We start from the raw sequence: 19,001 nt of genomic DNA, 5'->3' as shown, positions 1-19,001 counted from the left end.
TAAAAAGGGCGTAGGATAAAGATGGGGGTCTTAGAAAGAGGCGGGGATGGAAGGCGGAGCTTCAAAGAGGTGCGGGATCGAGGGCGGGGCCTCAAGGATCAGGCACGTGCAGGGGGAAGTAGGTGGGGGATTAAATGACCAGCACGAGGTAGGTTTAGCTCTCGGGGAGGCGGGGCTAGCACATAGCGTTTCCTACAAACATGTCCCTCTTCTCTGGCCGTAGTGCGAAACCGGAAGTTCCTATGAGGCGTGCTTTGGAGTTCCGGGATAGAGCCGGCACCATGTGGGAGCTGCTCTGAGGAGTTGTTGGATATCCAGTCCTGCAGATATCCCAAGTTCAGGGTGAGGAGGAGCACGGTGCAGCCAGGAGCGGCCGTGACTTGGGACGGGGAGCCAGGGCGGGATTTGAAGCCGTGGTTCCTTGCCTGGGGAAAGCGTGAGCTGCCGAGGTGTAGTTAATGCTGTTTAGGTGATTGAGCCTCCCCGGTTCTGGAGAGCCTGGGCGGTGGGTTTCTGTGTCCTCGAGGGTACGGAACTCGGTGTTGCTAGTTCATGAGACCTGTGCTGCCAGGTTAAGCCGCTTGAAGTTTCGCAGAAGTTTTCCACGATGTTTATTTCTTAGCCCGTGTTTTGAGACATCCACTGCCTTGCAAGATGACGTCCTTAGCCCAGCAGCTCCAACGACTCGCCCTTCCTCAAACTGATCCCAGTCTCCTATCTAGACATGAAGTGGCCTCTCTGTTGTTTGACCCCAAGGAAGCGGCCACCATCGACAGGGACACCGCCTTTGCCATCGGTGAGCCACCTTTCACTCAGCAAAGTTCCTGGAGCAATGGTTTTGGGGGCTTTTTTTGTGTTTTCTTGTCTTCTGCGTTGTTGCTCCCCGAGCAGGTCCTTGCTTGATTTGTCTTGTTAAGGGGAAAAAAAGCAATCTTGCTAGATGCTTAAATGTATTTATAAATAGTGGAATCTGAAATTTTACAAAGCAATTAATACGTAAAAGGAAGAAAAATAAGGAGATTGAGAAAATGACTGGGGTGTGGAGGGAGTCTTCCAGAACTGAGGGTAGTTATAACAAGGATTAGAAAGAGGGGTCGGGATGGAGTTCTTGGTGTGAAGTAGTTTCTTTCCTCCTTTTGAGTGAGATCAGATATATCCTATATGTAAAACCAAAACCCAGCGTTTGAGAGTGCATTACACATTATACGGTTCTTGGATTTAGGGGTAAGGAAACTGTAGAAGTTAGTTCTAAGTGACTCTTCTTGTAGGATGCACTGGCCTGGAGGAGCTTCTTGGAATTGACCCTGCCTTTGAACAGTTTGAAGCACCATTGTTCAGCCAGCTAGCAAAAACCTTGGAGCGCAGCGTTCAGACCAAAGCAGTGAACAAACAGCTGGATGAAAACATTTCACTGTTTCTCCTTCACTTGTCTCCGTATTTCCTGCTTAAGCCAGCACAGAAGTGCCTGGAGTGGTTGATTCACAGGTAGCTAACCACGTTAATCTTTTACGGACTAGAGAGTTGCAGACACTCGTTAAAGCTGTGTTGTTAGCTGGAGCTGACTTAGATTAATGTGATGTCTAGAGTGTGAAGTGAACATGTTCTTATATTAAACATGCTGATCTCGAGTAAAATGTCCCATTTATTGTGTTTAGACTTTTTGGGTTTTGTGGTGTTTGTTTTTTGAGACAGGGTCTCACTGTGTATCTCTGGTTACCTCAGACTCAGATATCTGTCCCTTTCCTCCCCAGTGTTGGGATTAAAGACGTATGTCATCACTCTTGTCTAGTTTTGTTTTGAGGGTAAGGTCTCATACAGCTTGAGCTGGTTTTTAACTTCTCTCTCTCTCTCTTTTTCTCTTTCTCTTTTCAGAATGTGTCTTTCTATGTAGCCCTGGCTGGCGTGGAACTCACTGTGTAAATCAGGATGACTTCAGACTCACGAATCTGCCTCCTTTTGCCTCCCAAATCCTGAGATTAAGGCTTTGCACTCTTGCTCCTGTCTCAGTACTATGGGTGCCCTCAGGCCAAACCTAACCTCATTAGTTTTTCTTTTTTTGGTTTTTGAGACAGGGTTTCTCTGTAGCTTTTGGAGTCTGTCCTGGAACTTGCTGTTGTAGACCAGGCTGACCTTGAACTCAATAGAGATCCGACTACCTCTGCCTCCGGAGTGCTGGGATTAAACACTTGCGCCACCACTGCCTGGCTAACCTCATTAGTTCTAAGGAGCAGTGTACATTTCCTTTTCAGAGTCATTCCCAAGGATGAAACTATTAAGTTTCTTTCTTTCCACACTAGAGGTTAAGACTATCCTTTAAAATATCAAGCCAAGTCAAGTAGTATTAGTAATGTGTATTAAGCATGTATATACCATGGCGCGTACTAACTACTGTGGATGCTGGGAACCAGACTTTTGACCTCTACAAGAGCAGCTTGTAGAGGCTAAATGGCTGAGCCTTCTTCATGTAGTTTTTATTCAGCAAATGTTAAGTGTGCTTTAAAAAAAAATCTGTAGGTTGTTCTTGGTGACTGTCTTTAAATACCTCAATAAAAGTTTACATAAGATTTGGAGAGGTGGCTTTGATAGGATTTGTTGAGAAAGTTTCATACAAGTAGTGTCATGGTTAATATTCGAGCCTGTATAAAATTAATAGAAGGCAAGCTGTGACACTATGATATTTCTATCTGAAGAAATTAATATGATTTTATTAATCTTTTAGTTTTTCACAGGGTGTGGTGGCATACGCCTTTAGTCCCAGCACCTGGAAGTCAGAGACGGGTGGATCTCTTGAGTTCAAGGCCAGCCTGGTCTACAAAGCCAGTTCCAGAACAATCAGGGCTACACAGAAAAGCCCTGTCTCAAAAAACAACCAAAATTTTTTATTACTATCATCATCATTTTTTTTTTTTATTTTTCGAGACAGGGTTTCTCTGTAGCTTTGGAGCCTATCCTGGAACTAGCTCTGTAGACCAGGCTGGCCTCGAACTCACAGAGATCCGCCTGCCTCTGCCTCCCGAGTGCTGGGATTAAGGGCGTGCGCCACCACCGCCCGGCTCATCATCATTATTATTATAACTATTTTGAAATATGGTGGTTAGGAAAGCAGTAGGAAGTTACTGGAGCGCAGACAAGCCCAGCAATTGTTGTCTTTTTAGCCAGCTAGTTTTCTTGGTTTGATGATGATGATGACCACAGTTTCATTAAAGTTTAAAGAGAATAGGGTATAAATTTTGATACCGAATATTCGAAATGTTATTGCTTCAGAATTGATTAAACCATGTTGAATCAAACTTGAATGCAAAATAGTTTATTATCTAAGTACTGTTTATCTTGTTGTGATTGAAATTCATCGTAGGTCTTTATACTTCATTGAGACAGGATTTGGCCCTTTTAGGAACGTGTCCGCCAGGCATGGTGGTTCATTCTTGGGAAGCACAGGCAGGTGGATCTCTGAGTTTCTCCGCGAGACAAGGCCATCCTGATCTTGTCTACATAGCCAGTTTCATGCCCCCGGGACTACCCAGTGAGACTGTCGAAAGGAAAAAAAAAAGAGCAAAAGCAAGTACTTGTGAATTTTGTATACATGTTGATTTTAATCATTCCATATTGTTCCTAGGTTCCATATCCATCTTTACAATCTCGATAGTCTCATTGCTTGTGTTCTGCCCTACCATGAGACACGGGTATTTGTGCGGGTGATACAACTTCTAAAAATTAGCAATCCAAAACACAAATGGTTTTGGCTGTTTCCTGTTAAGGTAAGATTGATTAATGCCATGTTCATTCATGTATATAATTATTATAAACCATGATTAAGGTTTTTTATTTTGTTTTGCTTTTTTGTTGTTTGCTTTGAGACAGGGTCTCACCTGAGCAGCCTCCACTGAGAGAATCACCCCCTTCCTCCCTACTTGCTTGACTAGTATTATTAGTTTTGTTTTGGTGGTAGGGTCTCACTGTAGAGGCCAAGCTATACTTTCTCATTTTGAGGAAAGTTCTCTCTGTAACCCTGCCTAGCCTGAAACTCACCATGTAGAGCAGGCTGACCTCAGAGTCACAGATCTGCCTGCACTAAGAGCTGATGGCAGATGGTGGTGAAACTAGCAATCAGAAGGAAAAGAGGGAAAGGATAGGCAATTTTGGATTCAGTTTAATTTAATTTGGGAAAAGTAAAGCCCTTAATGATCATGAAGATAGTCCAGTTTTATCTGTACCATTTGTTTCCTAACTTCCTGTTAAACTCTTATAATGACATCTAGTACTTATTTAGTACCTGACATTAGACTAGGCATTTTACATCCTACTATCTTGAAGTCTTATAAACTCTTTATAGAGGTGAGGATGGACTCAGAAATTGAAGCTACTTACTAGAGTTCCTGTGACTAAAGTGGGCACAGTTGCAATATGAGTGCTACTTTGCATTTATAATTTTAGTACCAAAGTAATTTTTTAAAAGGTGAAGAGAATGGAACTCTTAAAATACTTACACAAATTAAAGGGATAAGGATAACTTGAAGAGCATCAGGAAACTGTTAAAATTGAATAGGTGTTTGGAATGAAAGGATAGTTACTGAGAAGAAGGGCCTAGTAAGGTCCTTCTACAACAGAGACTAGAAGAAAGTAGGTGGATGTCATAGGAAGGAACTTTTACTGTGTGTGAGTGTGCTGATGGGGCTGGGGCAAAAGCTGATGAGAGTGAAGGTAGACCAGCAGGCCATGGGCCTGCACCAAGAGCTAGTGACAGCTGGTAGTGAAGTTAGCAGTCAGAAGGAACTGGAGGAAAGGAATCCTCAGTTTTGAATTCAAAAGAAAATTTCAGAACCTGAATGTAAATTAGTCAAGCTAATTGAAGTTCAGAAAGTCTAGTCTGTGCCAAAGCTGTCTTTCCCTGCATTCACCCTGCTCAGAACATCAAACCATTTTCTCCTGGTTTTCCAAAGACTTCAGCACTATCGAGAAGCTCTTTTCAAGTATCCAAACCTCACTCTCCCCTTAAAGATGACTTGGATTATTCATTTAATTGTTTTGTTAATGTTTATTAACAGACCATGTGCAGTAGTAGTTAGTGGGGATAGCAGTATAGGTTTTTCAGGGCCTGCGCCTGTTTCTGCTGTTAGAATATTGTGAGGCAGACCGATTCAAAAACCAAATCTTACTAGTAGAATGATTACAAGCTAGAAAATTGAGGTTAAATATGTGTAAGTGGTATATTATAAGTGCTTTCTCCCTTTGCTGTTACCTAAAAAGTTTCTAAGTTCCAAAGTTTCTAAGAGTTTATGTGTTAATCTCATCAGCACCAGTTATAAGGTCTTGATGACCTGCCAGATGTTACTAGATAGATAGTTGGGGTAATGGTCAGTTGGCAGTTGTTTCTAATAGCTTGTTCTTTTTATCAATAACAGCAGTCTGGAGTGCCCTTAGCTAGAGGAACTTTGGTCACCCATTGCTACAAGGACCTTGGATTCATGGATTTTATTTGCAGTTTGGTGACCAGATCTGTGAAGGTGAGCCATGAGTGTGTTGAGTGTGTGGGCTCCCAAAGTGATGGATGGCTCTCAGAAAGGAAACATTTGGTAGAACTTGGAAGAAGTTCCTATGTTGAATGGTCTGCTCTTGGGGTGCATGAGCAGGTGAAGAATCAGTTTTTTCACCAAAAGATATTTTTTTTCTGCAGAAGTAAATTAGCCTATTGCTTGTCAAATTCCAGCTACAGTGATTATTAAATAGAAACTACCTAAAAATGTCAAGAAACATCTTTACTCAGCATCGTGTATGATACTTAAAGAACCAGAGTGTTCCACAAGAGCCTGCATGTGTGTTGTGTTCCCTGTTTCAGGCGTTCGCTGAGTATCCGGGAAGCTCAGCTCAGCTCCGAGTGCTCTTGGCCTTCTATGCTTCCACCGTCGTGTCTGCTCTGGTGGCTGCTGAGAACCTGTCAGATAATGTAGTTGCCAAACTATTTCCATACATCCAAAAGGTAAGTCAAGTAAATAATTTTATACAGAAAGGAATTTGCTTGCTTTTGAAATTTTTATAAAGAAATACATATTTTTAAATTGATAGCTTATATTTTGAATGGTTGATAAGATCAAATCCTTAGGTTAAAAAATACTTCCATTATTAAATAGATATCTAATAATAAATGTTTGTTTCTTTCTATGTCCTAGGTCTATTTTCTTAGTCATATTTTTGTCATTCAGGAAAGAGGAGCCTGCCCTTCAGGCACAGGCTGACTCTTCCCTGTTTCCTTAGCACTGAGTCTTTCCTACCTGCCACCTCCCAGACACTTGACAGAGGTTCTGCTTTCACTGCTTCTAAGCCCCAGATTACTGTCTTAAGTACAATAATACAGTTTTACTCTCGTGAATGATGAGATGGACCTCTCCCTTCCAAAGACATGAGCTTGCAGGTCAAGCAGAGCTTGTTGCCTCTTGTTGGGATGTGTAGTGGATGTCTGAGTTAGGAGGCTTTTCTCGAGTTTGTTCCTTCTCACCCTGTGTCCGCATAGGAAAAAAAGTGAACACCTTGATATTCCATTTCTTAAGAATCATTGCCTGTCAGTGTTCATTCGCTTTTTTAACTTACAATGTATTTATTTATTAGATAGTTTTAAAATTGCATTTTGCCTCTGTGTAAGAAGACAGCTTGTGTGAGTCTGTTCTATTCTACCATGTGTGCCCTGAGGACTGAACTCAGGTCATCAGACATGGTACCAAGTAGCTAGACTCGCTGACCATCCTGCCAACCTTAGTTTTGTTTTGTTTTTTTGTTTTGAGAGAGAGCCTTTGGCTGTGTGGCCCACACTGGTTTTGAACTCATGTTCATCCTGCCTCAGCCTCCTGAGTGGTGTGACCACCGGCTTAAAAATTGTTTTCGTCTTATACATGAATCAGGACAAACGTTAACATTTCTGATTGGTTGTACTTAAGTAACATGTTAAGTAGAAGAACCTAATTCTGTGTTTTTTCATTTTCCTTTTATTTTAATAATACTTAGGGGTTGAAATCATCTTTACCAGATTATAGAGCTGCCACATACATGATAATCTGTCAGATTTCTGTGAAAGTAACAATGGAAGATACCTTTGTGAATTCACTGGCATCCCAGCTCATCAGAACATTGACCAAGGTTCCTTCTCAGGTCAAGGATGGATTAGGTTGCCTGATAATTCTCTTACAGCGACAAAAGCCAGAAACGCTTGGGAAAAAGTAGGTATTGTTTTATAGTTAGAGGCCAGTGAAGTTGTTTTGAATAAGTTTTGGTGAGATCTACTGCTTTTACACTGCGTTTGTCTATCTGCCCATATCATGTATGCTTCCTTCTTTCCAGGCCGTTTCCTCATTTGTGCAGCGTTCCAGACCTCATAGCGCTACTTCACGGGATCTCCGAACGCTACGACGTCAGTCCTCTTCTGCGCTACATGCTTCCCCATCTGGTTGCCTCTGTTGTTCGGCACGTTGCGGGTATGTGGCTTACATTTGGACCTAAAAGCTTCCTAAGTTCCAACTATCATCAAATAGGACAGACACCTGGTTGATAGCTTTAAACTATTTAAAACTTTCTATTCAGGTGTTTCTATGTAACTAAGTTGTTTCTATATAATTAAGTGAAAAATCTTTAGGGTTGGGCAGCTTCACCCAAGGGAGGACTATCATTCTGAGACATTTCTCAGGATTCTGGTATTTAAATAGGTTCTGTTGGAATGAAAGGATTTGGCCGAGTAAATCTTTGCTTCCTGTTGTTGTTTTATTTACCCTTTGGCTCTTTTGGCTTTTTAAATCTTTGCTCTTTTGGCTCTTTTGAGGGGCCCGCTGTATAGCTCCCAAATAAATTACACACATGGAGTCTTATTCTTACTTATAAACACCCGGCCTTAACTTGGCTGGTTTCCACCCAGCTTTTAAATTAACCTGTCTAGCTTTGCCTCTGGGCTGTTTCCTTTTCTTCTGTGTGTCTTACTTTCACTCTTACTCTGACTGGCCCCTAGCGTCCTCCTCTCCTTGTTCTCTTGCTCCTTCTCCTCACCCCAGATTCCTCCTATTTATAGTCTCTCTCTTCCGGCCCTGCCTATCCTTTCTCCTGCTTTGCTCTTGGCCATTCAGCTCTTTATTAGACCAATCAGGTGTTTTAGACAGGCAAGGAATCACAGCTTCACAGACTTAAACAAATGCAACATAAACAAAACAACACATCTTTACATCATTAAACAAATGTTTCAGAGCATAGACAAAAGTAACACACCTTAAAATAATATTCCCATCTAGATACATAAAGATACTTAAAGGTCTCTAGTGATTCATTCACAGTAAATATCCAGCTGCCAGAAAGTAAGCCAAGAAGATTTCATACATAAAAATACAAATTATGGCTGGGCGGTGGTGGCACATGCCTTTAATCCCAGTACTTGGGAGGCAGAGGCAGGTGGATCTCTGTGAGTTCAAGGCCTACCTGAGCTACAGAGCTAGTTCCATGACAGCTAGGGTTGTTACACAGAGAAACCCTGTCTCAAAAAAAAAAAAGCAACAAACAAACAAATCCAAATTATGAAAGAAATTGATAATTTTCATTATTTTTCTTTGCTTCAATAAACAGAAAAGAAATACTTGGTTCTATGGCTGCTTAGAGAATATTAGCAAAAAACATCTCTAAATTATGTTAAGTGTGATATAAAAAGGTTTGCACAACTAAATCTTGACTTAAAGCTTTCATTTCAGTAAGTCTAGGAGATGGCAGCCTTGGTTTAGTCAGGAGGCACTGCCAGGAAAGCTTGGCCTGCTTTCAGAGATCCCAGCTAGAGCCAGCTTCTCTAACTTTTAGTGTGGTCTGGGGAAACAATATAATTTTTGCACTTCTGTTTTATTCTTGATACCTATATCATGATAATGCTTATAAAAAGTATGGAGAATTTCAGGTGCAGGACAAATGAGAGTAATTATACAAAAAATGTTTTGAGAACTGTAAATGACTCAATAGATGTAATATACATTTGACTCTAGTTAAAAAGAGGTGGGGAGACTCAGCAGTTAAGAGTGCATACTGCCCTTGCATAGGACCCACATTGGACAGTTCATAGCTGTCTGTAACTCCAGTTCCAGATTTGATGCCCTGTGCCATCATCAAAAGGCACCTGGATATATCTGGTACACATAAGCTCTGTGTAGGCACACAGTCATATACATCAATAAACAAGTAATTTTTAAATAAAAAGAGAATAAGTAGGGGCTGGAGAGATGGCTCAGTGGTTAAGAGCACTGGCTGCTCTTCCAGAGGTCCCGAGTTCAATTCCCAGCAACCACATGGTTATCTGTAATGAGATCTGGTGCTTTCCTCTAGCATGTGGGTATACATGGAGGGAGAATGTTGTATACATAGTAAATAAATAAATATTTTTAAACAAAAGAGAATAAGTATAGAAAATAGGTTACATACAAAACTTTGGATTCACCAAGATAGGATAGATAATGGAGTATTTTCTCTGAATTTGTTTGTTTTTTGTTTTTGTTTTCGAGACAGGGTTTCTCCATAGCTGTTTTGGTTCCGGTCCTGGAACTAGCTCTTGTAGACCAGGCTGGCCTCGAACTCACAGAGATCCGCCTGCCTCTGCCTCCCGAGTGCTGGGATTAAAGTCGTGCGCCACCACCGCCCGGCTTTCTCTGAATTTGCCAAATAATAGTGAACTAGATATTGTGGATGTGTTTTTTACTTGATAACTGTTTGTATTTTATATAGTTTTACTATGTTAGAGTTAAAACCTTTCCCTTTTATTGAGACAAAAAAGGGGAAATGTGGGAGAATTATTTGCGCTGCCACTCCACTTTACCAATAAAGTTATACCTTGAATCAAAAAAAGGTAATCAGTAAAAAGCTAGAGATACTAGTATATATGTTTTTAAGTTATTACTAGAAAAAAATTTCCACTATAAGTAAATTTAATCATGAAGATGCCAAAAGAATATCGCTCAGTTTTCATCTGTTTACATATATCAAGGAGAAGAAACTGAAGGAATTGACAGTCAAATCTACAAGAGACACTTAGAAGCAATACTTACAAAAATACCACTGACGAACAACTTAGATCACCTGCTCGCTAGGTAAGATGGTTGTTAACGTGCTTCTGATTTGCATATTTATGGCTAAGTATTCATTTCAGTATTTATCAGTAGTTTTCTGGTTTGCTTTTTAATGTATTTTGTTTGCACTATCTATATCATTTCTTTAGTTATGAGTATTGAATCTAACAACTGACAGCCTAAAATGCAAAAGTAAAGTTTTCTTGATTGTCATTAATGTTTATAGAAGAAAATGAGAAGGTATTAGTCTCGCTAAATTTGAGTTGTAACTAAGTTTACAGATGTTTAAATTTTTCTATCAATAATTTCAGGCATAGTGCCTGAAATAGCACCTCAAACGGATACTCAGTAAATGTCATTTAGAATCTTCATACTGAGAGTAGGTATGCAGTGGAAATTGTTTCCTCCGTTTCTCCGAAGACACTTCTGTCTTCTCTATTCATTTCCTATTTGATGTGATGACTACAATGTCTAGGTGTTGTAGTTGACATAGGTTGGGATCTGGCTGAATGCCACTTCAGTTAGAATAGTAGTTTTAGAAGCCAGTCCTCCTGGATCTGTTTTGTCGTTCTATTAGGTGAGAAAGAGAACTGCCTGCAGGTGTCCTCATTTGTGTGCACAGAGGCTTAATTTACTCTGGAATCAGAATGACCTTTGAAATTTATAGCCCTCTTCTCTTCCTGGCACAGAAAGGGTTACTACACCCTTGACTTCTTTTTGCTGCTGTTTCCTTAGACCTCAGGCAAATTGGAAGCTTTCCAATACCCTAATTTTTTCATCAGCAAAATCAATATAATTTCTTTCCTATGGAGGTGTGATCATTAGAGATATGATTTGTAAAACACTTAGTACATAGCAGGGATTGCATGAATGATAACCCATATCTGCTGGTGTTTCTTTTATAGCCTTCTTTTTGAAGAATATATTTCATACAGTTCCAAAGAGGAAACGCATGCTAATGAAGTAGCTTTGCTGAACGAACAGTTTCTTCCTCTCATCAGACTTTTAGAAAGCAAGTAAGTTGGGTGTGTGTGGGTGCTCGTCTTTAATGTTGGTCTGTTCTGCAAAGAACTCGCATATTAAGCAATGGATTGTAGATACTTTTCCTACTTTATCCTTTCAGAAAAGGACAGTATATTTAGAATGAGATATATTGAAAGACAAAAGGACATGGGGGTTGTGGCAGGTCTGTGGACAGTATAACTTTTTTTTAAAAAAAAAAACTATAAACTTTTATTGTCTCATAGTGACAGACCTGATCAATATTAGCCTTTATGTTTTATATGTGTTTTGTACATGTAGGTGAATGTGGCTAATAGCTTTATCGAGAATACTGAATGGGGCTGGAGAGATGGCTCAGTGGTAAGAGCACTGGCTGCTCTTCCAGAGGTCCTGAGTTCAATTCCCAGCAACCACATGGTGGCTGACAACCATCTATAATGAGATCTGGTGCCTTCTTCTGACCTGCAGGCATACAAGCAGGCAGAATACTATATGCCTAATAAATCTTTAAAAAAATACTGAATGAATACTGTAATTTCTTCCTAGATACCCCAGAACATTAGATGTTGTATTAGAGGAACACCTGAAAGAAATCACAGGCCTTAAAAAGCAGGAGCTTTTCCATCAGTTTATTTCCCTTTCTACGAGCGGAGGAAAGTATCAGGTATGTTGTCCTTCCCCAGCAGTCAAGATAGGAATTGGTGTGGTTGTTTATTTGAAGAGCATCAACCAGTAGTCATTTCCTGCTTTCCTCTGTTGAAAAACATCAGAGAGCTGAGAATTTATAGTTTGTGTACTTACTAGAAACAGAGCTCTGGGGCAGGAATCATAACTAAAGAAAAATGTACTATTCAGGAAAACATTGGGCATTTCATATGTTGTCACCAGTGGTGGCCTCACAGGCTCCCAGCATGCCTTGTTACTGCAGGTGTGCACCTACCAGCGCAGGAGCCTGCAGTCACATGATCATGACCTTGAATAAATCTTAAGAAATTTTTTAGTTCAAGCCTAAATGCTAAGAAATTTGATAAGTTCTTATGATACCCTTGAAAATGAGTATTATAAAGATAAACGCACTTTTTCTCCTGATATCGGGCTCTTAGTTCCAGTGGTGCATTTCCTTTATTGTTTGTTTGTTTTTCGAGACAAGATTTCTCTGTGTAACAGTCCTTGCTGACCTGGAACCGGCTCTGTAGATCAGACTGGCTTCAAACTCACTGAGATCCTTCTGCCTCTGCCTCCTGAGCGCTGGGATTAAAGGTGTGCGCCACCAGTGGTGCATTTTCACATCTGGTAGACAGCCCGTGGTGTTAATTCTAGCACTCTGTGAGTTCAAGGCCAGTCTAGTCTACAGGAGCTAGTTCAAAGACAGGCTCCAAAGCTACACAGAGAAAAAACAAAAAACAAATCAGGTAGATAGGTAGATGACCTTTGTAGTCTGATTTCATGCCAGTTTAAGCTTCTCTGTTGTTTTCTGGGTTGTGTCCTGTCTTCACTGAGGTACCAACTTAGTACTATCACTTGGAATTAGACTTACGTTGTAATGCTATTTCACTAAACTTAACCCACACCCATCCACACAAGTATATGGAACACATGTGCAATATGAATGTTTTCATGTATTGTTACTCAGCCATGTCCTCTAGACTAATTTACTTTTCTCTCTCTACATTTAGATGGTTGTTGCACAGCATATCGGGAAGCTAGGGTGTTTTCTGTTTTCATTTTTAGTTATGTGTTACTCAGGTTAAGTGAAATAATTGAATTATTATGTTGGACTTGCAGTTTTTAGAGGACTCTGACACATCTTTGATGCTCAGTTTGAATCATCCACTGGCTCCTGTGAGACTTCTGGCCATTAACCACCTGAAGAATATCATGAAAACATCAAAGGTTTGTGTTAGATCCCCCTCCAAGTCTAATTCTAGAATAAGAAATTGGAGTTTCTGTCAAGAATTTATATTGTATAATTACAGATAAGTCAAAAAAATTTTCATTTATTTATTTTTTGTTCTTTCAAAATAACTGCCCTGTTTTGGGGGTTGTTTGTTTATGTTTTTGTTTTATATTTTAAGGGTTATAGTTGATTTTTAAATGAAATCTATTTATTTATTTATTTAGTGCCTGTGCTTAGAACAATATGTGGATCAGAGGACCACCATGTGAGATTGAACTCAAGTTGTCATGTCAAGGGCCTTCACCCGCAGAGTCATCTCACTGCCCTGTCATCTCTCTCTGGGCTCTCTATTTTAGCAAGGCCAACTCGTAATTAAAAGATGGCCTTTAGAATGTATATGCTATGTTCAGTGAGACTGGAAGAGGATTGTAGCAGCTACCCATCTCAGAAGGCCTGTTGGACATGACCTGGTTCTCATTCGTGTGCTCTCAGAGTAGGGCCTGGTCTCCATGCTGGTGTTCGGAGGTTCCAGTGGGAAAATTTGTGAGCTTTGTTGGAATCGTTAATTTGCTTTTCTCTTGCTCAGGAGGGCATTGATGAGACTTTCATTAAAGAAGCTATTCTAACCCGGTTAGGCGATGATAATGTAGATGTCGTTTTGTCAGCACTGAGTGCTTTTGAGGTGAGTAAACGTGTTCTGTGGATGTGCGGGTTTTGTTTGTAGGTACTTGGTTTTTCTCACGTGGTGCTTGGCTCTATGCAGGAACGTGTCTGGAAATTAGTGCATTAAACATAGTCTGATGAGTCTCAAAGGAGACTGCACAGTTTGCTGGATAAGGAAATACTACAGAAAGGAAACGTGCTTATGGTTTGAGAGCTTTGTGTCGGCAGCCAGTGTCCTAAGACCAGGGCAAATTGGGTCATGAATGCCACTTTTGAGAAATTGTCCTAAGTGAAAAGAAAAGTGCAACAAAAGAAAAGCTCTCATAGAATAGACATTCTACTGGGATTCTTCGGAGAGATTCCACAATTAATTGAAAATTTTAATTTTTTAAATTTCATTTTAAGAACACTGTAGATATTTGATAGTAAATATTTATTTAATCGTGTTTTCTTCCCTATCTAGATTTTCCAGCAACACTTGAGTGTAGAGGAGACCATTTCGCATCTTTTGAATCTCTTCCAAAGAGCAGAACTTCTCAAGAATAAGGGGTGGTATGTTTGTTTCTGCTGAGCGCATGCTCTGTGCGTCAGTGACCTCAGGTTCACACTGCTCTCTTCCTTTTCCTGAGGACTTTAAAAACTTCTCAAGAATAAGGGGTGGTATGTTTGTTTCTCCTGGGCTCATGCTCTGTGTATCAGTGCCCTCTCAGGTTCACACTGCTCTCTTCCTTTTCCTGAGGACTGTGTTTTCACCTTCCCATGGGGCTGGGAACTGAACTCAGGTGTCAAGGCCTGTGTAGCAATTGCTTTGACCTGTGAGATCTCACCAGCCCTGGTAAAACAGATCTCAATGGATTGCTCTCTTGAACTGTAAGACATCTGTTTGATTTCCTGGTATTTGAATGCTGTTTTCTATGCTTGAACTTCTAAAAAATAAAATGCAAAAGTATATAAGATATAATATTAGAGCTGGGTGTGGTGGCATATGCCTTTAATCCTAGTACTTAGGACGCACAAGTAGGTGAATCTGAGTTCAAAGCCATCCTGGTGTAGAGTGAGTTCCAAGACAGCCAGAGCTACATAGTGAGATCCTGTCTCAAAAAAATAAAATAAAATAAAAAATAAAAAAAAATTTAAAAAAGATGTTAAAATTTGAGTCATAGGGTGGGAAGAGTTTCCAATTCTCTTATTTGTAATTAAAGTCAATAAAAAGTAAACCAGCTCAAAAGCTTGTAACACTTAAGTATATGATGAGCTTTTAGTTTAGGTTTTTGTTTTTGGCAAGGAAAAGTGACAGATCTGGAGAACATGAGAGTATGTTTCATGTAGTTTCTGTCTGGTCTATAGGTCAGTTGCTGATACAGTGACAGAGGAGCGCATATATGTGAGAATGTGTGTGTGAGAGAGAGAGAGAGAGAGAGAGAGAGAGAGAGAGAGAGAGAGAGAGAATTTCATGTATGGTGTAATGTGATTTACCCATACTACTAGATTCACCCTTGATGTCACATCTTCCCAATTTTGTGGTTCTGCTCTTTCCTTTATAACCCTCGGAATCCAGTTTGTGCTGCCTGTACATGCATGGGCATGGGGCCATCCAGTGGAGAATGGTTGGTCTAGCAGGGGCCACAACCCTTAATGAAAGCTGGCTCTCCCTTTCCCAGAAAGGATATACTTCTCATTTAATTTATGTGATATGATGTGTAGGGGTATTTTGCCTCCATGTATTTTTTTTTCTTTTCCTTTTTTTAAAATTTATTTCACTTTATTTTATATGCTTTGGTGTGAGGGTTTCAGATCCCCTGGAACTGGAGTTACAGACAGTTATGAGCTGCCATGTGGGTGCTGGGAGTTGAGAGCAGCCAGTGCTCTTAACTGTTGAGCCCATCTCTCCAGCCCCATCCTCCATGTATTTCTGTGTACCTTATAAATGCATATGGGGGCCAGAAAAGGGTGTCAGAGTCCCAGAAGTGGTGTTACCACTGGTTGTTAAATTGCCGTGTGGGTGCTGGGAGCATAAGCCAGGTCCTCTGGAAGAGCAGCCAGTGTTCCTAACTGCTGAGCCATCTCTCCAGCTTAGAATATGCATTTTTTTTAAATGCAAGATGAATGTGAATCTTCACTGTCTAGTGGAGCTGGGGTATCTGATGAAATATATTTTGTTACAGTTGGAGGTGTTTGTTTTTTGTTAAGATATCTGACAGGACAAGATTATCTCCTAGATAACTCCTTTATTGGCATGGGCTTGAGGTTGTGTCTTAGTTGTCTCTGAGCAGTATTTTTCATTAGGAGACCGGGCAAGCTATTACCAATTGAACCAGAACAGTGTAGTAATGAATTCTGTTGGCTTGAAGTCTCTAACATGTCTCTGAACCAAATGTATCTCATGTCTTCCAGGTACAGGGTGCTAGAGCTCGCAGCAAACATCCTAATTAAAGAAGAGGTGCTGAGTGCAAGCGATCAGTTGTCAAATCAGGTGGTTGTCCAGTTGCTGCCTTTCATGGTCATTACTAGTGATGACATCGAGTCTCCTGATGTGAAGATTGCTATACATCTGTCAAAATCAGGAATTTGCTCTCTGCATCCTCTACTAAGAGGCTGGAAAGAAGGTAAGAAACAAGTGTTAGATAAAGCAGCTGTCTGTTTTATAAAGAAGATGAAACTGTTAAAATTTGGTTCTCTCTGCTGTTTGCAGTTGTATTTGTTATATGTCAGCATAATAGTCTTTATTTTGACTAAGTGACTCATAGACAAATTCAGACTTGTATTAAAAAGAAGCATAAAAAGCAAGTCTTTGAAGAGAACTAGTAAAAATTTTATCTAAATCTGTAACTTTACCTAATTCTTTATATGAATGCCACTGATAAAGGGCTGTCTGTATTCAATTTTTTTTACAGCTCTTGAAAATGTTATTAGAAGCAGAAAGTCAATAGATATAATTGGCGTAGGAAATCAGAAGATGGTCCAGTTGCTGGCTGGCAATTTAAGCTCAGGAGACCGCTCTTCGATGCTGAGGCTGGTAGGCGTGCTGTCTTCTGTTGTTGTTCCAGTCTTAAACAAATACAAAGGTCGTTTGGGGTATTCCTGTGGGGACTGTGACTGAGAGTTACCGCTCAAGCTGACCTGGAACTCGCTGTTGTAGCCCAGGCTGACCTTGAGTTCCTGATCTTCCTGCCTCAGCCTCCCAAGTGTTAGGATTATAAACTTGTACGACCACTAACTTAACATATTCTACCAATTGTTTAAGTCCTCTCTCTCTCTTTCTGTATATATATAATTTTTTTTGGACTAGTTAAAATACTTTGTTATTTTTAACCTTCATTTTTTTCTAATTTATATTTGACATATTAAAGTCTTTTCATTGTTAGCATATCCAAATGAAATTAAAAGAAAATACTTTTATAAACCTTTTAATGGTGTTAGGTGTCTGATCTATTGATTTTTGTTGTTGCTTGTATTTTTAAGTATGTGTTTTAAATGCATTTGATTTGTCAAATGTGTTTATGTACATTAATTTCTAAGTGTTCAGTGGTTACTGCTTTTTAAAAGGCTGTTTGTCATCTCACATGATACATAGATCAGCCTAAGATAGCTAGAAAAGTTTGTTCCGGAAAGATCATGACTAACCAGTAACGGAGAATGCTTCTTTCCCAAGGTGGAAGATTTAATAAGTGCTGGGGAAGAGGAGTCCTGCAGCCTGAAGCAGAAAGTGACGTTTCATGTGATCATGTCTGTGCTTATTTCTTGCTGCTCATCCTTCAGAGAAACCTGCTTTCCGTTTGCTATTCGGGTGTTCAGTTTACTGCGAAAAAAAATAAAGAAGCTCAAAAGCATCATGGCTACTGTGGTAAGGAGTGCAGTGTCTGCAGACAGCCGGGTACAGAGTGCAGCACAGCGTGGGTGCTGGGGATCTGGCTGGGGACTGGGAAGCAGTGGTGGCAGTGGGTTTCAGGCAAGGTACTCTCGTGCTTTTGCAGCAGATTTATTCAGATCACGAGATTTCCAGGTTGGAAGGTTTTATGTCATGACTGACTCCTCTTTACTCTTTTTGTCCGGCCACTATCCAGGTTTCACTCATAACTACTCTGGTGATGACAAACTCACTTCCAGAGTTAGGGCTTGAAGAAAACCTGTTATAGTACTTATTGAAAGAATATTCTTTATATTGAAAACAGTTGAGTGTCCTGGTAGGTCTGGCCATGTCTGGCCTGCCGTTGTCTCTGACAGTGTTATTAAAGATCCTGTTTCCATTTGGACCTAGTGTCCCATTTTGAGGTAACAAGATTGTTTTAATATCTGCTGTTTGCAGCAGTATTTTTCTTTTATTTATCTTCTAAACTCCAAAGGGCTGCCCATTACAGGATTTGCTAACTGAGTTACACTTGTTACACTTTTTTCATATTTATGTATACTCCCAGAATTTTTATAAATTCTAATTTTAGTCATTGTTAGCTAAAATTATGTGAACATGCTTCTCCATACTTTAAAAAGTGGCCCAGGTGAGCCCTTCTTAGTGTCTGTCTCTTGTGAGGTGCAGCAGCTGGAGCTGTATTTGTCCGCAGTGTTAGCAGGATAGAGCAGTTATGTTTTACTCCGTGTAGGTGGTAGGTTGTTTCACACTGCTCTGTCAATGAATGCCCTTTCTGAGGACTAGAAGCGTCTTTCCAGCGGCAGCCGTTTACCCATCATCCATACACGCACGCAGTCGTGTATGCAGTTGTCAGTCCATCCCTCCTGGCGCGTGCACGTCTGCTGCCGTCTGCTCGTAGAGCACATGTTTGAACTCCTTTCAGGATGTGCTAGTTTCTGTGTCCATTAATGTTGCAGGAAATCCCCTCCGAGTGGCACCTGGAACTGATGCTGAACAAAGGATTGCCAGAAGAGCTGTGGGCGCGCTATGTCCAGCAGCTCCACAGTGCTCAGAAGGTTACTATGGAGGACGCCATTTTACTGATATTTTCCCTGAAGTGTTTTATTTTTACCTTGAAGGCTCCCAAATCTTTTCCTACAGGTAAGACACGATCATAAATTTTTAAATGTGATGCAACACTGAGTTCTTAACTCCATAGTTCACCTCACTTGAACGCGAAGCTCCCCGAGCATGCTCATGTAGGTTTCCCCATTGCTTCTCTTTGTCACCATGTCCCTGCAGATGCTACATGGTGGAATCCCGAGCAGCTAGACGACGACAGCAGATGCTACCTGCACTTGCTCATTGGTGTCTTTGAACTGCTGCTTGAGTTTTCTGACGCCATGCATTTCAGGGTTCTGATGAGCCTTATCATGAAGGTACCGGGCTTCTCCTCACAGGCACTCTGCTGCGGGTGGTGAAGGTTACTTTATTACCACAGTCCAGTACTAAAGGGAGTATA

At 40.5% G+C, this 19,001-nt stretch overlaps 1 protein-coding gene across 3 annotated transcripts in view; it reads left to right on the top strand.

The window, feature by feature from the left end:
* Positions 1 to 223: 223 nt before the first annotated feature.
* Heatr1 (HEAT repeat containing 1) overlaps positions 224 to 19,001 on the top strand; it is a 45,448-nt gene continuing 26,670 nt past the window's right edge. The window contains exons 1-19 of one of the 3 annotated variants that reach the window (XM_075970206.1): positions 224 to 342; positions 623 to 796; positions 1,269 to 1,485; positions 3,617 to 3,758; positions 5,403 to 5,504; positions 5,837 to 5,977; positions 6,997 to 7,208; positions 7,330 to 7,463; positions 9,989 to 10,091; positions 10,976 to 11,086; positions 11,619 to 11,736; positions 12,858 to 12,965; positions 13,556 to 13,651; positions 14,096 to 14,184; positions 16,027 to 16,238; positions 16,527 to 16,648; positions 17,285 to 17,476; positions 18,457 to 18,640; positions 18,782 to 18,918. In XM_075970206.1, coding sequence (XP_075826321.1) covers positions 655 to 796; positions 1,269 to 1,485; positions 3,617 to 3,758; positions 5,403 to 5,504; positions 5,837 to 5,977; positions 6,997 to 7,208; positions 7,330 to 7,463; positions 9,989 to 10,091; positions 10,976 to 11,086; positions 11,619 to 11,736; positions 12,858 to 12,965; positions 13,556 to 13,651; positions 14,096 to 14,184; positions 16,027 to 16,238; positions 16,527 to 16,648; positions 17,285 to 17,476; positions 18,457 to 18,640; positions 18,782 to 18,918 — 2,562 coding nt within the window. In that variant the 5' untranslated portion in view covers positions 224 to 342; positions 623 to 654. Of the gene's footprint in view, positions 797 to 1,268; positions 1,486 to 3,616; positions 3,759 to 5,402; positions 5,505 to 5,836; positions 5,978 to 6,996; positions 7,209 to 7,329; positions 7,464 to 9,988; positions 10,092 to 10,975; positions 11,087 to 11,618; positions 11,737 to 12,857; positions 12,966 to 13,555; positions 13,652 to 14,095; positions 14,185 to 16,026; positions 16,239 to 16,526; positions 16,649 to 17,284; positions 17,477 to 18,456; positions 18,641 to 18,781; positions 18,919 to 19,001 lie in introns of all 3 variants that reach the window. The other 2 variants (XM_075970208.1, XM_075970207.1) reach the window with 2 other exon arrangements.

The sequence above is a fragment of the Microtus pennsylvanicus genome, chromosome 4 (genome assembly GCF_037038515.1).
Source record: "Microtus pennsylvanicus isolate mMicPen1 chromosome 4, mMicPen1.hap1, whole genome shotgun sequence".
Classification (NCBI taxonomy): domain Eukaryota; kingdom Metazoa; phylum Chordata; class Mammalia; order Rodentia; family Cricetidae; genus Microtus; species Microtus pennsylvanicus.
This window is presented reverse-complemented; position numbering and strand designations above follow the sequence as displayed.